Here is a 25,225-nt window from a genome sequence, read left to right as displayed (position 1 = left end):
AAATACTAATTTTCATAATTGAAAAGTGCCTTCAACCAAAATTAAAGAGCTATTTCAGATCCTTCCATTTCTTTCTCAGTTCTTTGTCAGTTAAATAACCTCTATTATCACAGTGTCTGAATATATTATTGCTTTACAATTTTAACATTACAAAAGAGGTAGGGGAAATATTTATATATCCTGCCAGGTAATTCAGAGGAGTACAGCTACTGAAGGCATTATACAGATTTATACATTGATTTGTTAAAGAAGGCCATATGTGGAAATAGCACTAGCTTATGAGTTTATATTTTTACAGTGCTCATTTCTGTTTTCTGTTATCATTAGTTACTCTTTTTTTGTTTGTTTTGTTTTGTTTGAGACAGAGTCTTGCTCTGTCGCCCAGGCTGGAGTGCAGCCGAGCGATCTCGGCTCACTGCAAGCTCCGCCTCCTGGGTTCAGGCCATTCTCCTGCCTCAGCCTCCCGAGTAGCTGGGACTACAGGCGCCCGCCACCACGCCCGGCTAATTTTTAGTATTTTTAGTAGAGACGGGGTTTCACCATGTTAGCCAGGATGGTCTTGATCTCCTGACCTCGTGATCCACCCGCCTCGGCCTCCCAAAGAGCTGGGATTACAGGTGTGAGCCACTGCCCCCGGCCGAGTTACTCTTTATGAAGTAAAGTACTTTACTAAAGCAAAAGCCCAAGCTGATCATTAGAGAGATCTGGGGTTGTTTTACTCTTTGCTGAACATAGGCTGCTTTGCTTTTATGGGCCTCAGTTTCTCTGTTTGGAAAATGAGAAGATGGTTCCAGATGAGGCCTAGGTTCTCTCTAATCTGATATTCTAGGATTCCGTGAAGACCATCATATTGGCTAAGAGAGAAGTAGACTGAGCTGTAAAATTCTAGAGATGATTTTCTATATTAGTGGGCTCAGGAAGTGAGTTGGGAAAACTGATAGCTCACTGCTACCAATAGACAAAAGAGTGGATTGGTCACTGGGTCGCAGTTCGTGATTCAGTTCCCCCTACTCTGTGTGTGTGTGTGTGTGTGTGTGTGTGTGTGTGTGTGTGTGTGTGTGTGTGTGTGTGAGATGGAGTCTCGCTCTGTCGCCCAGGCTGGAGCGCAGTGGCGCGCTCTCGGCTCACTGCAAGCTCCGCCTCCCGGGTTCACGCCATTCTCCTGCCTCAGCCTCCCGAGTAGCTGGGACTACAAGCGCCCGCCACCACGCCCTGCTAATTTTTTGTATTTTTAGTAGAGACGGGGTTTCACCGTGTTAGCTAGGATGGTCACGATCTCCTGGCCTCGTGATCCGCCCGCCTCGACCTCCCAAAGAGTGGGATTACAGGCGTGAGCCACCACACCCAGCCAGTTCCCCCAACTCTTTAATGTGCCACTGAGTGAACTAGAGGTGCAGACAGGAGCAGCCTTCTATGGAGCATTAAACCTCATAGAAATATGAGGTTTAATATGAGGTCATCACAGGTGGGGAATTTCAAAGTTACATGACTGATGAAACCACAAAAATATAAAGTACTGGTTGGGGGAAGGTTAATAGGAAGTCAATTTGGATATGGAGGAAGGAGAAGGAAGGGAAGATGGCATAGAGTTCGTAGACCATTGTTATGAGTTTGGCTTTCAGTTGGAGTGAGCAATGGAGTAACTGGAGTAGGAGACCGATGTGATTTAACTTATTTTTAAAAGAAATTACTTTGGCTTCTGGGTTGAGAGTAGATTTTAGGGAGATGAGCGCAAACACAGAAGGAGAAGTCAGGAGGCTCTTGTAACAATCCAGGGGTGAGAGGATGGCAGCTAGGGTCAGAGTGATAGTGGTGAGGTGAAGAGAACTGCTTACATTTGGGGGATATTTTGAAGTTAGAGCTAACAGGACTTGCTGATCTATTGGATATGGGTTTGAGAGAAAGAGAGAAGTCAAAGGAGACTATGGATTTGTGGGAGAATGGAGGAGATAGAACTGGGTGAGGAAAATCAGGACTGTGGTTTTGGCAATGTTTAAATTTATATGTTAGTCATTCAAGTAGAAATTTTAGGTAGGCAGATGAATATAGAAGTCTGACATTTAGGATGAGTTGTCTTCTTGTGAAGTATCTTTTCTTGTCCTTTGCCTATTTTCTATAGGAGTGAGGGTATATTTCATATGGGCCAATAAGATCTTATGCATTAAGAGAATTAATTCTTTGCTATATATGGTGTAAATGTTTCTTCTGACTACTAATCTGGTCTATAATTTTGTTTTTAATTTTTAGAAATGTAAAATTTCCCCAGAATGTAATGTTTTCTTTTTATTAGTTCAAGTGTTATTTTTCTTTAGCATTAGCTACTCATGTATGTTAATTTATCTTATTATGATCTTTAATGCCTACTAAGTCTTGATTTCATTGGGAATTTATTTTTGCATTTGAGGTAACATGAAGATCCAAAAAGATTTGGGGAACTTAGAAAATGAGCTATTTACAGTGAAATTCAACTGGAATAAATGTATGGGTCTTACTTGTCTTTGAGATGTTATTTAAGCTTGATGAAAAAGGGATTAATGTATGTAATAGGGCTGCCTAAAAGGCTGATGCAATTTTTTGGCATAGTTTGTAAATGCATAACATCTGTATTGAGAGAGATGACAGCCCTGCTTCTGGAGTGTTAGATTTGCTTTAGAACTCTATACTTGAGGCACACGAAGGAACTGGAATTCATTCGGAAGTGTATAACTTGGAGTGGGCCAGAACTCAGAAGACAGCCTGTGAGGGAAGATTCACTGAACTTCAGGTATAATCCAAACAAGAGATGCTACTTTGAAATATTCAAGAATGGTGATAGAGAATAAGAGGACGGGGTGGACAAGCAGCCCTTAGGCTTGCAGAGTACACTTGTTGAGGGTGAGTAATTAAAAAAACAAGTAAGGCCTATGAGATAAGCTTATTTATTATGCTTTCCTTTTTCCAGACCCTTAACTGAACATGGTGCCAGTTGTGGACTCAACAGTTTAAGAGCTGTTGGGAATTTGGGGCTGAATGCCATGAAGATTAAAGAATTGGAAAATGGGATACAGCTGATTAAAGGCCAAGGAAATGGCTATTATTTAGCTTGGAGAAGAGAATTACAAGCGATGGCTTACTTACAAAGTATATGAAATACATTCTAGATAGAACAGTCTACCTGAACTCTCACCTCAGTTTGAACTCCTTGGCAAATAGATTTATTTATTTATTTTATGTATTTCTCTCTCTCTCTCTCTGTCTCTTGTCTCACTAATAAGCTAAAATATGAACCATTTACTACAAATGAACTATCCTACACTTGGGCAGTTTATTGCTTTTTTAGTTATTTAAAACTATGCCTTCATAAGGCTTTCCTAGAGAAAGCTTTAACCTTGGTGAAAAGGCATCGCTGTATGAAATGTGGCTGCCTAAGAGGCTGATATAATTTTTAGCATAGTTAGTAGATATATGACAACTGTATTGAAAGAAATGACAGTCCTGCCTCTTGGAGTGTTGGATTTGGTTTAGGACTCCACACTTGAGGGGCATGCAGGAACTGGAATTCATTCAGAAGAGCATAACTGGGAGCATTTAAAACTCAGAAGACAGCCTGTGAGGGAGGGTTTACTGAACTTTGCATATAATCCAAACAAGAGATACTATTTTCAGATATTCAAGAATGATGCTAGAGAAAAAGAGGACAGGGAGGAAAACTAGCTCTCAGGCTTGCGGAGTATCTTGGCAGGGGTTGAATGGTTAGTAAAACAAGTAGGACCCATGAGATGAGCCTGACCAGCTAATTCATTTTTCTTCAACATTCTCCTTCTGTGAAAATCATATGTAGATTATTCCGTGTTTATCTCACATGTCTCTTAAATAGGTTACTTAGATATATATTATAGGTAGTATATATAATAATGTGTGTAGACATGTATGTATATATATACACACACCAATGTTATTGGTATATTAAATTCTTCAAAGAATTGGTCACTGATGCATCCAACATCTATGATTTTAAAGATAAGTTTGTGCATGTGAATGTAGGGCTGTTTCTACTATTAGAGTTCTCGGTTGGTGATAACTGGTTGAACTCAGTAATTATTGATTTGTTTGCTTATTTATTCTGTTCCTCACTCAGCCATATACCTATACTTGCTGGGTGTTTACTGTATTCCTGGCACTCTTCTAGGCTAAGGATATATAGCAATGAACAAAACAGAAAAAAAAAAGCAAAAAACAACCCCCAACCTTGTCATTTTGAAGCTCACATTCTATTGGGGAGAAATAGGTAATAAATGCACACACACAACATCAGATGGTGTTAAGTACTATGGAAAAAATGTAGCAGGACAGCAAGAGAGGAAATGAAGTTAGCTATTGATCGCCTCTCTTTGAGTATGAAAAGCACAATTACTAGAGATTTATGTTGGGAAGTAAGATTTACTAAAGATGGTTTAAGTTACCTTAGAAAGTTGCACATTCTCCTTTTGAAATAAGCTTAGTATAAGTGTAACCTAACTCAGGGAATAAGGCAGTTTACCAAAGTTTAATTAAATTCTGTGAATTTAAGGACCTAGCTCTATCTGCAGAGATTATTTGTCAAAGGTAGGCAATGTTTTTCATTTATGTGCTTAGCTCAAGGGAAATATTATAGGAAACTGGATGATGTTGCTCTATATTTATCTATCCACTATTTACCTTTCCTATATGAGAAAGGATTAGATTTAGGCTAAATCTCATTTATAGTTAATGTAGTTTTCTTTAATTTGAAGTAGAAATGTTTTTGAGTCCTTTGTAAGACCCACGAGCTGTGCAGATAACCTCGTCTACCATTCCGATATGTTTTTCAGCCTGCTTCCCCTTATTCTCTCTCTTTTGGCTTTGTGGATATGGTATATCTTTTCCTGATGCATGGCATGTTGGAGGAATTCCTCTTAGGCATTGTGCTTTCTTTAGTATTCCTTTGTCTCTTAGAAAAACTCCCAACTGCTTGCCCTTCACCTCCCATAGCAGTGTAGTTCTTTCATAGCACCTAGCTCAGGTGTAATTTTACATATATTAATGGAACTTATTAATGAAGTAATCTAAGCAATCAGTAAAAGCATATAAACCACTTGACTAATAGTTGGGTTAGGTAGCAAACTAGTTTCTATATTAGTTATACATAGAATGACAGAGATTTATTAATTTTCTTGAAATTTAATTGCATAGAGCTATAAAGCCTGCCAACAACAACTAGAAGATTCCACAGTGGACATTAAAAATACACACTTGGTTTTGGTTACCTAGTTACGTTGGCTGTGTACCCAAGACTATCTGTTGGAATTTTGGAAATCTTTGAAGAAAATTATTTAATGGAATAAACTTTAAATCACATTCTTACATTTTTAAAAGGAGGGTGACATCCAAAATTATTTCTTTGGAATTTATTCTTATTTTTAAGTTTAGAGTATTTCAAGGAAACTAATATCTCTACCCTCCTCACTACTTTGCAAAAATGTGTATATTTAGATTGGCAGAATATTTTATGACATGATTAGAATTGAGCACAGAAGAGTTGGTGACCCTTGCACATTTGGGGATTTTATTTCCTTAATTTCCATTTCAATGCTATACATATTTCCTAAAGCTTTGTAACTATGAATCATGGAGGAAAATTAAATTGATTCTGTATTCTTTCCTTCAACCCTACAATTTGGCAGTGAGAATATTTTTTTCCCTAAAAAAAAAAGTGACTCATTTATAAAGAAGTTTTCTGTGAACATGGAAAAGACTTAAATACTGTCAGAAATCTTGCAGATGGGGGCAGGGTGGATATTTGGACCTGCTAATAAATGCAAAATGGCAAAATTCGTGTTGAACAGTATTAACCACTCAAAGATCATAGGAAAGTTACAGTTCTAAAATGAGACATGAAACATGTGTTCTGAAAAATAAGAACTCAATAAGGTATATAAAAAGCTTATTTTTTCCTGTTTTAAGGCATTTTCCTTTCTTTAAGGTTGACCCTGCTATGAGTCAACCAATGTTTTATTTCTTTTTCCTCTTGGAAATTGTTCTGTGTTGTAATATTCCCCCTTTTAAGCTTTATTTTCCTGGTTTTTAGTCCAAAATTTGTTTTTCTGAATTTCATTCTATTTCTTCTGGTGTTTTGCCCTAGGATTCCCCCAGCTTGGATGTTGTTTGGTTTTCTTTATTTTGTTACTAACCATGTTTCCTGTAGCTTCTAAAACAACATTTGAATTTCTTTCTGCAATTAGTACTTTAAGAATGCATCTAATTGTAACCTTAAAAATATACATATCACAACATTCTCAAATTGTGAGAAGCACTTATTATTCCTATATTGTAATTCCTCCAAAGATATAACAAAGACAGCCATTATAAAATACACTGAGGCCATGTTTGCATGTTTAGCATTAGATCTGTATAAGTTGGAAAAGAGTTAAATCATAAAGATGATGACTGGACCTGCCATTCCCAATGTACTAATGGTGGCTGATAAGGCTGTGGAGTAACATTCTGCAGAAGTATTCTTGTGGTCTTGTACAATAGTCATTGAGTCTGAAGAAAAGAAAGAAACGCACATTTATTGAGTTCCTAACACCTGCCAGAATCTTCACCTGTGACTCCATTTGTTTCTTTTCAAAAGTGAAGTGGATAATAATAACAGTTTATGGTAAGAAACTAAGTCTTTGCTAGGCAAAGTGACTTAGCCAAAATCTCATAGAAAGTAAAAGGAAGGGCAAAAATTCAGTGCAAGGTCTTTTCCAATTTCAAATTCATCGTCTTTCCACTTAACTGTGTTGCCTCCCAGGGTTTGGGGATTGATGACTCTGCCTGAGGTCACATTATGAGTCAGAGGTAAGCTGGGAACACAGGGCATCTCCAAGTTGTTTTAATCTGTTAAAATGCAATGCGTCCTCTATAACAAATACCACATCAACTTCTTCGAAGAGGAGAGACAGCACAGCAGCATTTGATCTTTTATGAAAGATTAATTTTCCTAAAAAAGTAGTAAGGCAGATATGACATTTGGCTTAACTTTTGAAAAACTGTAAAAGAAAAACAATTCATTAAATGTGAACTTTGCAGATGATCAACCATTTTGATCAATAGCCAATTTCCATGGTAACTTTCTTTTGAGGAATTTTATGAACATTCCTTTCCTCTGGGCACTCAGAATTCTAAATAATTTAAAAATAGTCTTGCAAAATGGATTTCTTTGAATCAGTTGAGTCAATCTACAATGATCAGATCTGACCCACCATAAAGCACTTTCTGATAGAGGATGTTCCCGCTGGCTCTATCAACTTGCTAGCTATGTAACTTTGGGCAAGTTACTTAATTCTGTGCCTTAGTTTCCTCATCTGAAAAAAGATAATTTAGAACCTACATTAAAGAATAGTTGTAAGGAGGAAAGTGAATTCTAGATTTGTACATTGCTAGCAGTGACAGAGCTGAGAGTGAATTCCAGGCCTATCTGATTCCAAAGTGGTTGAGGGAAGGAGATTCAATGATAACTAGAGTAGTAGACATACAGGGCTGAGCAAATTCCATGTAGATTGAATTTCTTCTTACTTTTGAGTAATCCTGAGAACAGGAAACATGAGATTACTAAACGTTTCCATTTTCTACAGAAAGGTGCACAAACATAACATGATTCATTGGAGAAGGAGATTTTTTTTACACATTCATGTATAGAGTTGATGACTTTAAATTATTCCAATGTTCTATCAACAGAAGTGTGCCAAAGAATGTGTTCAATGCCAAAAATACAGAAATGAATTAAACCTGGTCTTTGATCTCAAGGGGGCTCATAATCTAGTGACGGAGAGAGTGCTAGTCTAGCGAACAGATGATGGGTTGGAAAAATGTACGTTGTTTTGTCTGGAGTATGGAGAGGTTGATAATCAGACTCATTGTTTCCTGGTGAAGTGCAATGGTTAAGGATTGGGCAAAGACACTCAAGAAAAAGGTTTGAATCTGAGAAGTCATGGAGAAATCATAACAATATATTCTGTGAAGAACTGAATAGAGTATGAAGGAAAGGGTGATGGTTGGTGATAAAAAATTGTATAGTCGGCTGGGTGCAGTGGCTCACGCCTGTAATCCTAGCACTTTGGGAGGCCGAGGAGGGCGGATCATGAGGTCAGGATATTGAGACCATCCTGGCTAACATGGTGAAACCCCATCTCTACTAAAAATACAAAAAATTAGCTGGGTGTGATGGCGGATGCCTGTAGTCCCAACTACAAGGGAGGCTGAGGCAGGAGAATGGCGTGAACCCGGGAGGCAGAGCTTGTAGTGAGCCGAGATTGCACCACAGCACTCCAGTCTGAGTGACAGAGTGAGAATCTGTCTCAAAAAAAAAAAAAAAAAAAAAGAAAAATTGTATAGTCATTGTCATTCATTCTATAAGTAACTGAGAAGGCAATTTACACATTAGAAAATGTAAATGCAAGTAAAAGGAGAAAAACAATAAGACTGATCTTTCAGAGACAACTCATTACTAGAGGTAGCAAAGAATATTAGAAAGGATACTTGAAAATGTGAACAGAAAAACAGGGAATTGTGATGTCTCTAAAATTACAGTTAAAAACATATTGACAGATAAGTGGATGAATATGGAGACCAGTGCAGACACCCATGAATAGCCACATAGAAATGAAGCTTTTAGATTTATGAATGAAGATGTAATTGGAAACATTAATGAGATCTGTGTTAACATAGTTGACAATGAAGACTGGTACCCAAACAGTAAGATCTAAGAAAAATGGAGTCTGAATAAAGAATGTGAGAAAGATGGAACTTGATAGTGGTTATTATGTTTGTAGGTGCCAGGTGGTCCATTAACCTGACAATCAGCCCTAAGAAACCTAGATAAATGTTTAGAGCCTAGAAGTTAATTTGGAGACTTTAGCTGCCATGTGCTAAACCAACAATAAATAGTTCAACTCTGTCTAAAAAAATTGTGCTATTTTACCAAAGTTCCAGTTTTTGAGGAGGGATGTCTAAGAAGCAGTGGGGATGAGAGTGACTTCTCTCATCCCCCTCCCCTAAGCAAACAGCCCAGCCTTGGGGGACCATGGGGGATATGTCATAACCACCTTCTTACATTTAACATCAGCAGCTTTCTAAAATGAGTAATTTAAAGATTGAATAATAATATTAATTAAAGATTAATTTATTCTAGGGACTAACTCAGATGGCCATTAATTAGGTGGTTTACAAATACACATTTGTTTAATCCTCCAATCTCTTGAAGTGTTTCTCTCTTGGATATGTTGAATGTATTTCTAATAAATCCAGTACATTTCTTAAGAAACTGTGAACATTAACTCTCCTCTTAAGATTTTCTAAATATTTTTATTAATTTACAAATATTTAGGGCCCTATATACTTTTTAAAGGATTTCATAAAGATCCAAGGTTATGAATTCCTTATTAAGCATTTAACACTTTATTATTTTGGATTTGTCTCTAAGTGAAGTTTTAGGCGTGAGAAACTTGAGATAAGAGTGAATTCTGAAACGAAGAACTTCTCTTGGTAAATATGATGAAATATTAATTTTTTTCTTTTTAAATTTTTCTTTAGGGATATCAGGGAATTGCAGGGACACCAGGTGTTCCAGGATCTCCAGGAATACAAGTATGTGACCCACTTATATACATTTTATAAATTTTATTTTTAGTGAACTAAAACCAATAATTAACAAAATTTTATTTTCTGGTTAATTTAGGGAGCTCGAGGACTACCAGGTTACAAAGGAGAACCAGGGCGAGATGGTGACAAGGTAAACACACACAAAAATGCAATCAATGGTGTTAGCCCCTCAAAGATAAAGGATGTTAGCTATGATGGTTTCCATTCAATAGTCTGCGTCTTGGTGAATTCTAAGATTTGTGGGCTCAGAAATTTGTCAGTGGCTATTAGACAATAAAGCTTATAGAAGGCTTTATCACTACATAAAAGGAGTTATCATTGACCACTATCAAATGAAACAGACATTGGCATTGCCCTATGCCATGTTCTCTCCCTGTGGTTAAGCTCCACAGGGAGTTACCTTCTTAGAGGGGAGTGGGTTATGTGAAAGGAAAGTGTTACCATGTTAACCTCAGATAGTCCAATACCCAAGGGACCATCTCCACAATTGGTATCTATCTGGCACGTGGCCTATTGGCTCAGCCACATTTTTTAGATTCCACATATAAGTGAGATGATATGGTATTTGTCTTTTTGTCCCTGACTTATTTCGCTTAACAAAAATGTCTTCCAGGTTCATTCATGTTGTTGAAAATGACAGGATTTCCTTCTTTTTTATAGCTGAATAGTATTCCATTATGTATATATACCACAATTTCTTTATCCATTCATCCATTGACAGAACTTAGGTTTAGGCCATGTCCTGGCTACTGTGAATAGTGCTGCAATAAAATGGGAGTGCAAATACCTCCCCAACATACTGATTTCATTCTTTAGTTGAGTTTTACACACTAAACATAAAAAGGGGGATTTTATTTGTACATCCTAAAATAATTGAACTAAATTTTTGTGGGAATAAATGTTCCTTATTTTAAAATAAAAGAATAACTATAATTCTACTAGTGGCATCTTATGCTGACTGCTTTATTGTTTTGGGTCATTATGTTGTCTTTTAAATATAGGTCTGTGAATTTTACAATGTCATACATTTTACTGGATAAGATAAATAAGATGTATATTTAGGCAAGGTCTCTGTTTTCAGACCAGTCGTGGATTTTGTTCAGAGTTGATTGTTTTCTGAAGTTCATTGTTGGGGTTAAACTCTGATTTGACATAGTCATTGTGGGTCTAAAATCACCGTGTACTACCTTCCAAGTTTCCGCTTCACATTCCATGTGGCTTCTGAGAGTTCTTTGCCCAGAGCTAAAATAATTTAGTAAGTTAATTGAAGGTTTTTCCTTGATTATTCCTTTATAACATGGTTCCTTGATTTTTGGAAATGAAGGGTTAAAGAACATACCCCTGAGATGACTTTGACTTGTGGCAGTGCAGGATACTTTTCCAGGCATCACGCAGTGGCCTTTGGAAGATTGTTCCACACAATACTGTTCCCCATTAGGACATTTTCCCAGAATAATTTCCATTTTGTGGATTTTCTCCAAAGACTCCTACAGTAGGAATTTCCACTTAAGATAATTGAAATTAGATGTGCTTTCTTTCTGACTTTAACATTTGTTCTTCACATATCACACAATAGAATATACATAGATTTTGCAGGATGTTTTTTCCTGAATTTGCAAAATCAAAAGGAATACTTACTCAGCAAATAGTCTTCAGTTGGTAACTAATTTTATTACATGCTTTAAAGCTATTCTTTGAAATCTAAAAAATACTTTAAATGCTTTAAAATACTTCCTCAATATTAAAAAACTAATATATTTAAATTGTATGGAGAACTATTTTTTGTTAAAACTTACATTAGGCGATGCTGGTTAATTGATATGTATTTATGAATTTTCCAATTGAGTGTGAAACTTTTCCATGGCAAATTCAATTTTACAGATGTAGGAAGTATGAGTAATTTATTTTTTAATCTATCCAGACTCTGTACAAACTCATTACTTGACTTTTCTGGGATTAAGAAATAAAATATCATAATTATATCTAGGGTATTATTGGAAGAATTATAGATTTTATTTTATTTGTTAGTACATTCAACTTTTAAGTGGTCCCTTCAAAGCTTCACTTTCCCATTGTCCTCAGCATCCAGACTGGAGCACCATGTGATGGGTAAGACTTCCCTGCCTGAATAAAGTTCCTTACCTCTGGGCCTCCAACATCGAAAAACGAAGTGGTTTTACAGTGATTTCTGTTATAGAGTCAGTCATAACCAAGGAACTCCAATATATATTTTGAGAGAACAGGGGTAAAAAAGCTAAAAAATGTTAGAGAATACATGTTAAAACAGTATGTTAGTGGTATTACTTCTTTCAGTGTTCCTGAAGACCAAACAAACAAAAATTACCAAAACAGGGAGAGAGTCTACCCATGTGATTTTCTGATAACACCATGCCCAAACACTTGTGTGTGTGTGTGTGTATGTGCACAAGTGTGTGTGCACAAGTGTGCATGTGTGTGAGATTTGGGGGCTTAAACAGTTACAGATTATAGATTATAGGCTTAGTTCTGAATTCAGACTGCTTACCTCCCAAATCACACTTAAACCTGGTTTTTATCATCTGGAAAGTGGAAGCCATAGTATTACTTATTGCGTAGGCTTTTTGTGAAGATTAATGAGGGCATGCATGTGGTTGGCCTAAATTAAATGCTATAAATTGGTGATGATAGTGATGATGATCATGATTTGTTATTGGGCCACAATTCTGCTGATTACTTAAGGCAAAATTTTTGGAAATATCTTTGAGTGATCCTTTATCCTTCCTCTCTCTGTTGAAGTGCTGCATCTGAAACAATCAGACAGAAATTCCCTAAATGTCTTCCCACTATGTCTACCCTCCTACCCGTATATGTACCTATATTCTGCCTTTCCTCCTCTTATTATGGGCGAAGTGTCCATGTGGAGTCCACAGGCCTCCTCTTGCACTCTGGATCCCATCTTTTTCCATTACTTTGTGTATTAACTAGCCCTTCTCTTCTGTGTCAATAGTCATTTTCTTTTCTGGTTAAATTTTCCCAATAGCCTAAAGGATGATCCATTTGAAACCACCCAAACCTCCCCACTTCCTCTACCACATAGCTTCCTTTAGCTACCAGGCCATTTCCCTGTTTCTCATTGTAGTACAAGTGCTCCAAAAGGTTTGCCTTTATTTCCTGCACATTTTCACTGCCATTTCTCTCTCTGTCCCACTCTAGTAGGACTTCCATCCCAACCTTCTGCTGCATATTTAGATCACCAGTCTTCCATCTTTGAAATCCAGTAGTCAGTATTTTTCAGTTGTTTCTTCTTGTCTTGCTGTATGTCTCTACAGTGTTTGACACTGTTGACTATTCCCTCCTTCTTGGGACAATTTCTTCTCTTGGCTTCTGGGATACCACATGCTTCTAGATTTCTCCTTGCCGTCACTAGTTACCTTTTCATGTTTTCTCGTTGGCTCTTTCTCTTCCTCCTCCACACATTCTCTAAATGTTTGGGTGCCTCCAGGATTCAGCCCTGTCCTCTTCCCCTTCCTCATTAAGAGATTTTATTATTGTAATATTAAGAAGTATAAACATATATGGATATAAATGTATATATAAAATATATATGCATATATTTTATAATTATAGTAATAAGTATTGATATGATTACTATAGTAAATAATAAGAATATTAAATACAGACATACACATATGCACAACCTCTTTTCTAAAAAATATTTTGCTTCATCTGAATCTGGAGAAACTTGGAGTTGTTACAATCGAGTTTTCAGAAAACAAATTTCTCTACTTTTTATGGAAGTGGTGTTACTATTAGGTTGGTGCAAAAGTAATTGTGATTTTTGACATTACTTTCAATGGCAAAAACTGCAATTTCCTTTAAAAAAATCCTTTCCTCAGAGGATTTTCTCCCCAAACAGCACTAGCTCTGCCCTCCCTAAATATTGTCTGATATTAGGCATTGTTGAGTGTCCTTTCTGTACACATGGTGCTGACTTATGTGTGCTCAGGTTTTAACTAATTCTGTGGCTGCTTTTGCAATCTGGATTATCTCCTGATCTTTCAACCTTTTTTCTTTTAAAACTATAATATAGTGGATTTAACATCTTAGTTTATTATGAAGAACCATTAATTCCATGTCTTGCCTTATTTATTGGATGTTATTCCTCTTCTGTCCTGGTTTTCTCTTTTTTCTGTTGGTATTATAAGGAAACTTAAAACTTTTATTGAATTTTTTAAAATGCTTTATATTTTGTTGGTTCTAAACTTGATTTTTATCTTCTCTTTGGATGTCTTCTGTTGTATGGTCATTGAGAAGCTACTGCAGAGACTCAGTAGTAGAAGTTTAGAAATCTATTTCTTTTGTAGGCATGAGTAATTCAATGGTAATCCCAAACCCCAAATGGAATCCCCATCACTGTGTTAGAAAGAGGAATTATTTTAGTAGATTAAAATAGTTTCCCATAGGTCATTATTGCCTGAGCTTGTGTAAGACTTAGGATTTGTGTTTTTGTTGTTGTTTTTGCTTTTATTTTTTCTGAGAGGAAAAGAAGCCACGGATCCGTACAAAACTTTATGTATTGGGTGCCTTCAGGATTTTTACTGTGGTGTGTACCCTTTTCTATTTTACTCCTGATATGTTTTGCATTGATTTTGTCCATATGCGTTCCCCTTTACATTAAATCCTCACAAAAAGTCCTATGGGATTAGTACAGTAAGTCATACTGTGCTCATTTTAGATTAATTGTGAAGTAAATTATCCTCATTTTACATTTTGGAGAACTGAAAAATGAAGAGCTTAAGTCATTTGTCTCAAGTTACTCAAGGATTTAGGGGGTTGAAATAAAATACCTTGATCCCAATCTGGCTTTCTTTTTCCTGTATTTTTCTGCTTTGGCCAGAGTAGTTTTTCACTGTGTGACTTGTGCTTCTTTTAGTCTACTGCCTGCACTGTGAGAAGAATCCCTGAATCCCTGTCAAGAGCCAAGAAGATAGGCAGGGGAGGGAGAAGATGAATGAGTACCCACAGTTGTGCTGACTGCGCCATAAGAGTGTTCATGGTTTACATTTCTCTCTAGGGAAGAGGGATAGTTCATTCTAGATCATAGGTCATCAAACCTTTAAATTGCAAAATGTATTGCAGTAAAAGACTTTTGGACATGTAGACTCATATATAAAAATTATATGTCTGTGCTACTGAGCAAAGTATTATGTGAATTTGAAACACACACACAAAGACTTTTTTTTAAATGAATTTTAAAAATAGTAGTTCTCATGTTCTTTTACTAGCCCCAAAAATAATCTTGACCTGACTGAAGACTATGACTCTAGATCGGCTTAAAAGATGGACAGGCTCATCAAAGTTATATTCATCAGCCATGAAAGGTTTGGAAAGCAGCCTGTGGGAAGTGGAATTATCTTACTAGTTTGGATTCTCTTTGACTTTAATCACTTGTAAACTCTGATAGGACCAAGAGTGTGACTCTCCCAAATATTTGTTTTATTGAAATTTTCTTTGAGCACCCAAGAATGTTGACTGTGTTTTGGGAAATGAAAACATTCTGTATATTCAGCAAATTATTATTAATCACAAGCAAGACAATAGGCAGGCTAGAGTAGCTTATGCTACAGTAACAAGCAAACCCCACATGCTTGTGGCTTAAATCAAAGGTTTATTGCTCCTTAAACTACATATTTATCAGCAGCAGTGAGGAGCTTCCCATTGTCTTCACAGGGAGACTCAGATTAACAGATATTTCACCATCTAGATCATGACTAATTATAGTGGCAGGTGCAGAGAGAATCAAACATTGGCTTTTAAATCACTACCATTCATGTTTAATTAACTAGAGCAAATTGTGCAAACCACATGTATTTTAACAGATTAGGTAAGTATGATTTCCCATATGCCAGAGAGTGGAGAGGAATCTGGATATGAGTAAATGGTAGTTGTACCGAGAAAAAAATAGGAATGAGTTAAGGATGAATTGTTTCCTCAAAGAGGTTGGAGTCTGATAAAGGACATAACACAAAGTAACTGTATTTCAAGATAGTCAGTGTTAAGTGCCAAAGAAGAAAGTCAAATAAAATTCTCTAGGAGTTTAAAGGAAAGTTAAAAATTGGAAAGCCTTCATGAAAGAAAGTATAAATAAAAGGTTAATCACAGCTATACAATGTAGGGACTGTTTTATCAAATTTAAGAAATCTCAAAGATTGCCTTGGTTCTTTATTTATTATTATTATTTAGGCATTACCAATAAGACTGTAAGAAACATCTTTGAATATATTTCTCAGTAGTTTTTCATGAGTTTATCAACAGGAAAAGTCCTCGGAAGTGAAATTGATTATTAGATCAAAGGGTTAACTTCATAGTTAAACTTTGATTTAAATTGCTTATTGAGTTCACAGAAAGTTGATTCTCTTTCAACAAGTATATGAGAATATCTTTCCTCACATTCTTATCAGCACTGTTTTTTTTTAATTCTAATTTTCACCAGTATAGTTTAGAAATGATACTGGTTTGATTTTCATTGCTTTATTAGTGAGTTGGGTAAGGTATCTTGACATGCGATTTGGGGGCATTGTGTTACTTCTGTGTAATTTGCCGGTTTTCTCATATCTTTTATTTTCCTACTGGGCTGTGATCCTTTTAAAGACTGATTTTTATATGTGTTTCATAAGTTGTTGTTTGTATGTGTGAAAATATTTTTTCTGGGTTGTATTATGTGTTTTTACTTGGTTTTTGGAATTTTAGCCATAGAGAAAATTTTCATTTTCATGTCAAGTAGTTTTTTCTTCTTTTTTTCTCCTATCTTTGTATATAAATAGAAAAGTTTTACATTCTAGCATGTTGATTATAATTACTGATTATTTTATTTTTGTAATTTTATTATTTTATTTTTTACCTTTAATTTTTGGTTTTTGGAGTAAAGTTAGGTAAGCATTTTTATTAGTGTGTTTCCACACTGCTAATAAAGACATACCTGAGACTGGGCAATTTACAAAAGAAAGAGGTTTAATGGACTTAAAGTTCCATGTGACTGGGGAGGCCTCACAATCATGGGAGGGGGCCTCACAATCATGGTGGAAGGCAAGGAGGAGCAAGTCACATCTTACATGGATGGCAGCAGGCAAAGAGAAAGAGCTTGTGCAGGGAAACTCCCATTTTTAAAACGATCAGATCTTATGAGACTTATTCACTATCATGTGAACAGCACAGGAAAGACCCACCCCATGATTCAATTGCCTCCTGTTGGGTTCCTCCCACAAGTGGGAATTATGGAAGTTATAATTCAATTTGAGATTTGGGTGGGGACATAGCCAAACCGTATCATTCCACTCCTGTTCCCTCCCAAATCTTATGTCTTCACATTTCAAAACCAATCATGCCTTCCCAACAGTACCCCAAAGTCTTAAATCATTTCAGCATTAACTTGAAAGTCCATAGTCCAAAGTCTCATTTGAGACAAGGCAAGTCCTTTCCACTTATGAGCCAGTAAAATCAAAAGCAACTTAATTATTTCCTAGATAAAATAGGGGTACAGGCATTGGATAAATACTCCCATTCCGAATGGGAGAAATTGACCAAAACGAAGGGGGTAAAGGCCCTATGCAAGTCTGAAATCCAGCGGTGCAGTCAAATCTTAAAGCTCCAAAATGCTCTCCTTTTACTCCATGTCTTACATCCAGGTCATGCTGATGCAAGAAGGGGGTTCCCGTGGTCTTGGGCAGCTCTGCTTCTGTAGCTTTGCAGGGTACAGCCTCCCTCTCGATTGCTTTCACAGTCTGGCGTTGAGTGTCTGTGGCTTTTCCAGGTGCATGGTGCAAGCTATTGGTAGATATACCATTCTGGGGTTTGGAGGACTGTGACCTTCTTCTCACAGCTCTGCTAGGCAGTACCCCAGTAGGGACTCTGGGGGCTCCAACCCCACATTTCCCTTCCTCACTGCCCAAGCAGAGGTTTTCCACCAGGACCCTGCCCCTGCAGCAAATTTCTGCCTGGGCATCCAGGCATTTCCATACATCCTCTGAAGTCTAGGTGGAGGTTCCCAAACCTCAGTTCTTGACTTCTGTGCATCTGCAGTGTCAACACCACATGGAAGCTGCCAAGGCTTGGGGCCTGCACCCTCTGAAGCAATGGCTCATGCTGTACCTTGGTCCCTTTTAGCCGTGGCTGGAGTGGCTGGAACGTAGGGTACCAAGTCCCTAGGCTGCACAGAGCAAGGGGGCCCTGGCCCTGGCCCATGAAAACATTTTTCCCTCATAGGCCTCCAGGCCTGTGATGGGAGGGGCTGCCATGAAGACCTCTGACATGCCCTGAAGACATTTTTGCCATTTTGTTGGAGATTAACATTCAGCTGCTTGTTACTTATGCAAATTCCTGCAGCCAGCTTAAATTTCTCCACAGAAAATGGGATTTTCTTTTCTATCACATTATCAGGCTGCAAATTTTCCAAACTTTTATACTCTACTTCATTTATAAAATTGAATGCCTTTAACAGCACCCAAGTTACCTCTTGAATGCCTTGCTCCTTAGAAATTTCTTCTGCCAGATACTCTAAATAATCTCAAAGTTCTACAAATCTTTAGGGCAGGGGAAAAATGCCACCAGTCTCTTTGCTAAAACATAACAAGAGTTGCTTTTACTCCAGTTCCCAACAAGTTTCTCATCTCCATCTGAGATCACCTGAACCTGGGTTTCATTGTCCATGTCATTGTCAGCATTTTGGTCAAAGCCATTCAACAAGTCTCTGGGGAGTTCAAAACTTTCTCACATTTTTCTGTGTTCTTCTGAGCCCTCCAAACTGTTCCAACCTCTGCCAGTTACCCAGTTCCAAAGTTGCTTCCACATTTTTGGTTATCTTTTCAGCAGCACCCTACTCCACTGGTACCAATTAATGGATTAGTTCATTTTCACATTGCTGATAAAGACATAGCTGAGACTGGGCAATTTACAAAAGAAAGAGGTTTAATGGACTGACAGTTTCATGTGGCTGGGGAGGCCTCACAATCATGGTGGAGGGCAAGGAGGAGCAAGTCAAGTCTTACATGGATGGCAGCAGGAAAACAGCCAGCTTGTGGAGGGAAACTTGCATTTTTAAAACCATCAGATCTTATGAAACATATTCACTATCATGAGAGCAGCACGTGAAAGACCCGCCCGTATGATTCAATTACCTCCCACTGGGTTCCTCCAATGACAAGTGGGAATTGTGGGAGGTACAATTCAAAATGAGATTTGGGTGGGGACACAGCCAAACCATACCAGCATTCTTATTTTATGAAATCATTTTTCTAAATAAAGAGCCAGTTGCCATAGTATTCATGGAATACCACTTTTTTCTCCATTTATTTCCATTAAATTTCCATTTTCATTTGGGCCTGGTGTTTTGGCTTTACATTCTGTTCCATTGACCTGTCTACATCTTCTCCACTGCAGAATTGTTTTAATTATTGTCACTTCATGATCTGACTTAATATTGGCAGGGGTAATCCTTCCTCATTATTCTTTATAATCAAAATTTCCTGGCTATTTTTGAATACTTATTTTTCCAGATAAAGCTCAATATCTTTCCTTCAATTTTTTAGAAATTGCTATTCACATTTCAGTTAGGATCCCTTTGCACATATGGATTAGTTTTAGAAGCATTGACATCTTTCCAATTGCTATTCAAGATTATGGCTTATTTTTCTTTTTACTTCAATCTTGAATTTTTTGATATTAGTCCCGAACATTATCCAATTTTATTTTAACCTAAAAATTTTTTATCTCTTTTGTTTTTATTATAAATGGAGCCCTTTAAAAATATATTTTGTATTGGTTATATTATATATAAAAAGCTATTTATTTTTTATATTTTTAAAGCACCAAGTGAAATCATTTCTCTTACTCATTTAGGTTATTAGATCTATTGACATATTAGAGGTATAATCTTAAAAATAATTTTTCTTCCTTTTATTTTTAGCCTTTTTTCTATATTTGTCTAAATTTGTTGGTAGTCCAGAAAAAGTATTAAAAATAGTGCAAATACAAGGTAACTTTGTTTTCATGTTAAGTCTCCAACAGGCAGAGTCTCTTTTAGTTCAGGTTGGTGGTTCCTGTGGTATTATATAACTCTCTCAACAGCATATAGTATATGTATATGTGTGTGTGTATTTGCAATTTTATGTTTTTGACTTTTGATTCCAGCCAGTAGCAGCATCCACAATCTTGTTTCAATCACATCTCTTTCTCTACACTTAATAATGGGTGACCTAAATTAATCAGGCATCCACTACACTCTTTGTTTACTTTTCATGAGTCACACTGTCCAGCTTGACAGGATTTATTGAACCTCCCCTTAATGGACTCAGAGATTTTTAAGGATGGTGTTTATAGCCACATCTTTGATTTCATCCCTCCCAGAGGCTGAGTTTTAACTGGACTTTTATTTTTTAAAAGCATTCACCATTACATTAGAGATGAGAAAAACAATTGTATCTCCCAATCCCAGTGTTTTTATACTTGTTCTATTTCTTTTAATTACTACTTGCAACCTGGCCAATTATTTTGTGAGCGCATATATTTTTTAAAATAGTACCTTGTCAAATACTTCCAATAACAGTCAATTCATAATATATATTTACATTCTGTTTTCTCAGTTCTTTACCTCTAGCTATAAGTTCGTTTGATATATTATTTTCCTTTGGAAGTTATTACAAGCAAGGCTTTTTATCAATTATTTCACCACAATTTTACATAAGAAACCATTTTTTCAACCTTCAGTAATTGTTTTTCATTGCTCACTACCTGTCCCAAAAGCCAATGACATATATACATTTTAATATTGTTGTTTTGGCAGCCTCCTATTTCTAATATTCCAACTGTACTAATTAACTTAGGCTAAGCTGCATTATAGTAACAAATGACCCAGTGGCTCAGAGGCCAACACAGGAGCCATTTATCTTTTATGTTACATGCCCATCCTGGATAGGCTTTGGCCCAACTTTATCTCTTCTTTGCTATCCATTGCTGTTAAACCTTATAAATAACTTGATTGAGTATAAGGTGTTTGAGCCATACTTTTTTGTGTTCCATATTTTGTACATACTGTTTCAATATTCCCCAACAGTTTTGCTGACAACTTGTTGCTGCTTGCTCTCTCCTTCTTTCTCTCTCTCTCACACTGATTTATGTTAACATGAATACTACACCTTTTTATTATACTTAAAAATCTTCCTTCGGCACATGAGAGTAGCTTTGTCCAGACCTTGTATTTTTTCTGTCCCAACATGAGTGGATGTTCCTAGTCTTCCTACTTCATCTGAGATCTGTTTGCTATCTCCAATAAAAGAAAGTTTGGATATTATGTCTTTTATAACCTATAGCCAGAGAATGGAAGTCATAGCTTGGACTTTGTTCAACCTTAATAGGGAATCTCAGCTTACCTCTTTCCTCTATAGTTTTATTAAGCATTCATTACCCAGCTAAATTCCATCTTACTAATAGTATATCTTAGTCTAGCTCTGCCTTTAACTGGTTATCTCAATGTAGTGTTTTCTAAAGAGTCAACTCAGATTGTTTTCTTAACTCCAGTCCTCGTTCTCTCTCTCAGAACTCTGCCCACTCCTTCTGCTCCAAGCAAAAGGGAAATATATGTATATAATATACATATATATAATTTGAAATTTTAATTTCAAATTTTAAATTATAAATATGTAATTTGAAATTTTATATATATATATATAAAACCCTGTCATGAATGCTCTCAGGGAGGCAGAACCCCTGCTACACCCTGCTTCAGCTGTATTCCTCAGTGTTGAGTGAGGAATCTTCAGAACCTGAAGAACACATTCCATCACACCATTGAGCTTAACCAAAAACAAGCAAACAAAAAACACATTCTGGATCTTAGATATAAAATTTCTGAATGACACACACAAACACACACACACACACTTTGAATATATATATTCAAAAGGTAGTTTGGGTTAGGTTCTTGTATTAGGAGTTCATATGGTAGGGGAAAGAATACCCAGTTTTCTTGTGTCATTTGGTCTTCCCCTAAAATTTATTTATTTTTTCTTTTGTCCTCTGGGTAAATTGTTGAATTTGGGGAATAATTCGTTGTAGGGTGTTATAGGCTTTTATTGGGTCTTTTCTCTCCCTACCTATCTTTCTGTCTGTCTGTCTCTCTCTCTCTCTCTCTCTCTCACACACACACACACGCACGTGATAGAGGAAGCAATTATTCTTGAGAAAGACATTTAGTATAAGCTAAAAAATATGATTCCTTTTAGACTGGAAACATAGTTATTCTTTGTATTTGTTAGGTGGGTGGCAAAGATCAATAACAAATAGACCAAATGCAGTAGTTTAAGTGAGAAAGAAGTTTGTTTTTCTCATATAATTGGTTGTCTACAAACTCATTCAGGGACTTGTGTTTTTCCCTCTTGTTGCTCTAGTCTCTCTGAGTGTTGCTGTCACTTATAAAGTCAAGGTTATATCACCAGTTACTGTATTATCTGCATTCTAGGATACTGGGAAGCTGAATCCTAAAATTAGAAGAGATCTGATTTATATAACAGAGGCCCCCCTTTTGCCAGTACACACACACACTTATATGTACACATGCACACATATGCACAGATACTCCACAGGTTCCGGAAATGATAATATCAATGTTTCTAAAGTGGAGGTGAAAGCAGAGCTAAAATTGCAAACATGACTGAATGTCCATTTAAGAAGAGTTAAATCCCACTATCCCTTCCTCAACTCTGTGTAGCCAAGTGAATCTCTCCTCCACCGTAGCAGAAACACAAAACTTTATTTTCTGGAGAAGAGAAAGCTGAGGGTCTCTAGCCTGGGGAGAAGAGGGAGAGTTGTACTAAAATTAAAACAATAGGAGTAGGCTGAGCATGGTGGCTCATGCCTGTAATCCTAGCACTTTGGGAGGCCGAGGCAGGTAGATCACCTGAGGTCAGGAGTTTGAGACCACCATGGCCAACATGGTGAAACCCTGTCTCTACTAAAAATACAAAAATTAGCCAGGCATGGTGGTGGGTACCTGTAATCCCAGCTACTCAGGAGGCTGAGGCAGGAGACTCACTTGAGCCTGGGGGGGCAGAGGTTGCAGTGAGCCGCGATCACACCACTTCACTCCAGCCTGGGCGAAAGAGCGAAACTCCATCTCAAAAAACAAAACAAAACAAAAACAATGGGAATTGGTGATAGTTTACTCATGTGGCGACCTCCTTCTCGTCTTTCTCTACGTGGCCTCCAGAATGCAGTCAGCCAGTCCTATAAACTAGAGACATAGAAGATCCTTGTATGGGAAGTCTACTGACATCTAGAACAGCATCCAATGAAATGGCACAGCCAGACCACATTACAGTGAAGTTCAGAGTCATTGAACTCTACCCACGGAGAGATTCTCCTATCACCTTCCATGTGAGCTGACAATAAAGAATCACCAAATATCACAGGAACATTAAAGATCAACAAACAAAAAGTCTTGGAAGAAACTGATACAAGACAGGGAGAGGAAGAATTGAAAAAACCCTGTCATGAATGCTTTCAGGGAGGCAGAACCCCTGCTACACCCTGCTTCAGCTGTGTTCCTCAGTGTTGAGTGAGGAGTCTTCAGAACCTGAAGAACACATTCCATCACACCATTGAGCTTAACCAAAAACAAGCAAACAAAAAACACATTCTGGATCTTAGATTCTGGCAGTCCCTGAACAATCTACCCCAATCCCATTTCCAGGGTTTGCCGTCCCCTTTCCTGCCTTTGTCTTCCTAAAGACCTTCCAGCACAATTGTGTGTCCACCCCTATGCTTACAGGTGGCTGAGAGGAGCCTGTTTATGTGATGTATGGATGAGGATGGAGCTTGGAAGTGCAGTCTGGGATGTCCACGTGTATGGGCATGAGTTCTCTATAGATGAAAAGACCTATAGAGTACCTAGCATAATGGATGATTATAGACCACACCAGTGTATAATAGCATAATACTTCAAGACACTGGAAACAAGAGGAAGATCTGCAAGCTTCTTCGGGAAAAAACTGCACCAGTCCTACCATCCCTACCCTCCCACTCCAGGCTCCAAAAAACACACAAGAAACAAAAGGCTACATACAAATGATCAGGAATCAGACTTCACACGTCTTATTAGTGACACTGAACTCAAGAACTGAGTGAAGCAGAGCCTTCAAAAGTCTGATTTAAAAATTCTAAATTATCATCAATTATATAAATGAATAGAATAAGGACATTTTCAGAGATTTAAGGTAGCAGAAAGTAATCTCCCGTGTATTCCTTCTCAGGAAGCCATTGGATATTATATTCCCCTAAACAAGATAGTGAACTCAGAAATAAAGAACATCAAATTCATACTGAAATGAGACAGGTCTAGGAGATATTTATTAAAGAAAAATTTTCAATGCAAATGAATACAATCAAGTGAATTTGACAGTTGGAAACATTTTGGAGTTCAATATAACAATAAGTTTATAGGAAACTAAACGATTAAAATGGCCATATTTGAACTCCAGGAAAGATAAACATTTGGGCAAGAAAAGGCAAGTAATGAGAATATATTTATAGCTTATCTGCAAGTCTTAACAAAATAAACCCTGACTACTGATTTAACCAAAGCTGTAATTGAGGGTTAAGGGGATTTGTGTCTGTTAGAAGTGGAGATGGGGAGGAGGTGTTGGATGCTATGAGAGATTAATCCTCTGCGTTCATGGTGGGAAGTCAGTAGATAATGAAGAAAATGGAAAATGTAGCTATAACCAATGGTTTGGTGATTTGAACTCAAAGAGATGCAGAACTTTGGAATAAAAAGAGTTGCCTTTGGAGGGTTCTATAAGCCTTGAATAAATATATCACTCTTTAAATCATATGAATCAATAACTTTTATAAAAATTATATCAGTCACAGATGATATAATCTTTAATATGTCTACCAGACAAGCTAGGAGTATAATTGATTGCTTGTGTATAATCTTAATTTGTCTAGATAAAAGTGAATCTGACCCAAATTTTGCCATGAAAGTCATTGGTTCTTTATTTACTATGTCTCCACAATTAAGATTTTGAAGCTAAAGCAGTACCATCCAACATATCCCGCTGAACTAAGTACTAAACTTATATCTACTAAATAACAAGTTGTTATGACTTTTCTTCATCTTTTCTCTTTTGGAGAAAAGTTACGGCCTTCATGTTCATAGACACATATGAACAGATACCTTCTATGAGTAATTAGTAAGATAAGCAATTTTTAAAAATTCCACAGAATCCTAGTCTGTGTTTAGACTTTATGCTTAGGGTCTTTCGTTACTGAGCTGGATAGGACCTCAGAGGTTAACTGTTTCCTGAGTGTGTTGGGACTAGATCATTTCAATTAATTCATATGTCTTGCCCCTGTAAAAGCCTAAGACTTTTTCAGAATAGGTGGTAGCTAACTAAGGGTGGAGTCAGGATTGCTAGTGAGATTTTCTTAGCTCCAAAATACTTATCTTCTCTGATTATAAATGAAACCCTGAAAAGTAGGGATAATTTTTCATAGAGATGATTGAATGCTGATATGAAATTAACTGTTTGCAGATAGATTTGAAGTGGAT

At 36.9% G+C, this 25,225-nt stretch overlaps 1 protein-coding gene across 2 annotated transcripts in view; it reads left to right on the top strand.

Moving 5' to 3' along the window:
* The window catches only part of COL21A1 (collagen type XXI alpha 1 chain), a 189,281-nt gene that overhangs the window by 96,356 nt on the left and 67,700 nt on the right, over nt 1-25,225 (top strand). For both annotated transcript variants that reach the window (XM_063707667.1, XM_063707669.1), the window contains 2 exons: nt 9,577-9,630; nt 9,722-9,775. In XM_063707667.1, coding sequence (XP_063563737.1) covers nt 9,577-9,630; nt 9,722-9,775 — 108 coding nt within the window. The remainder of the gene's footprint in view (nt 1-9,576; nt 9,631-9,721; nt 9,776-25,225) is intronic.

Source organism: Gorilla gorilla, chromosome 5 (assembly GCF_029281585.2).
Source record: "Gorilla gorilla gorilla isolate KB3781 chromosome 5, NHGRI_mGorGor1-v2.1_pri, whole genome shotgun sequence".
In the NCBI taxonomy this organism is placed as follows: domain Eukaryota; kingdom Metazoa; phylum Chordata; class Mammalia; order Primates; family Hominidae; genus Gorilla; species Gorilla gorilla.
The sequence above is the reverse complement of the archived record's forward strand: the minus strand, read 5'-3'. Positions and strand labels throughout refer to the sequence as shown.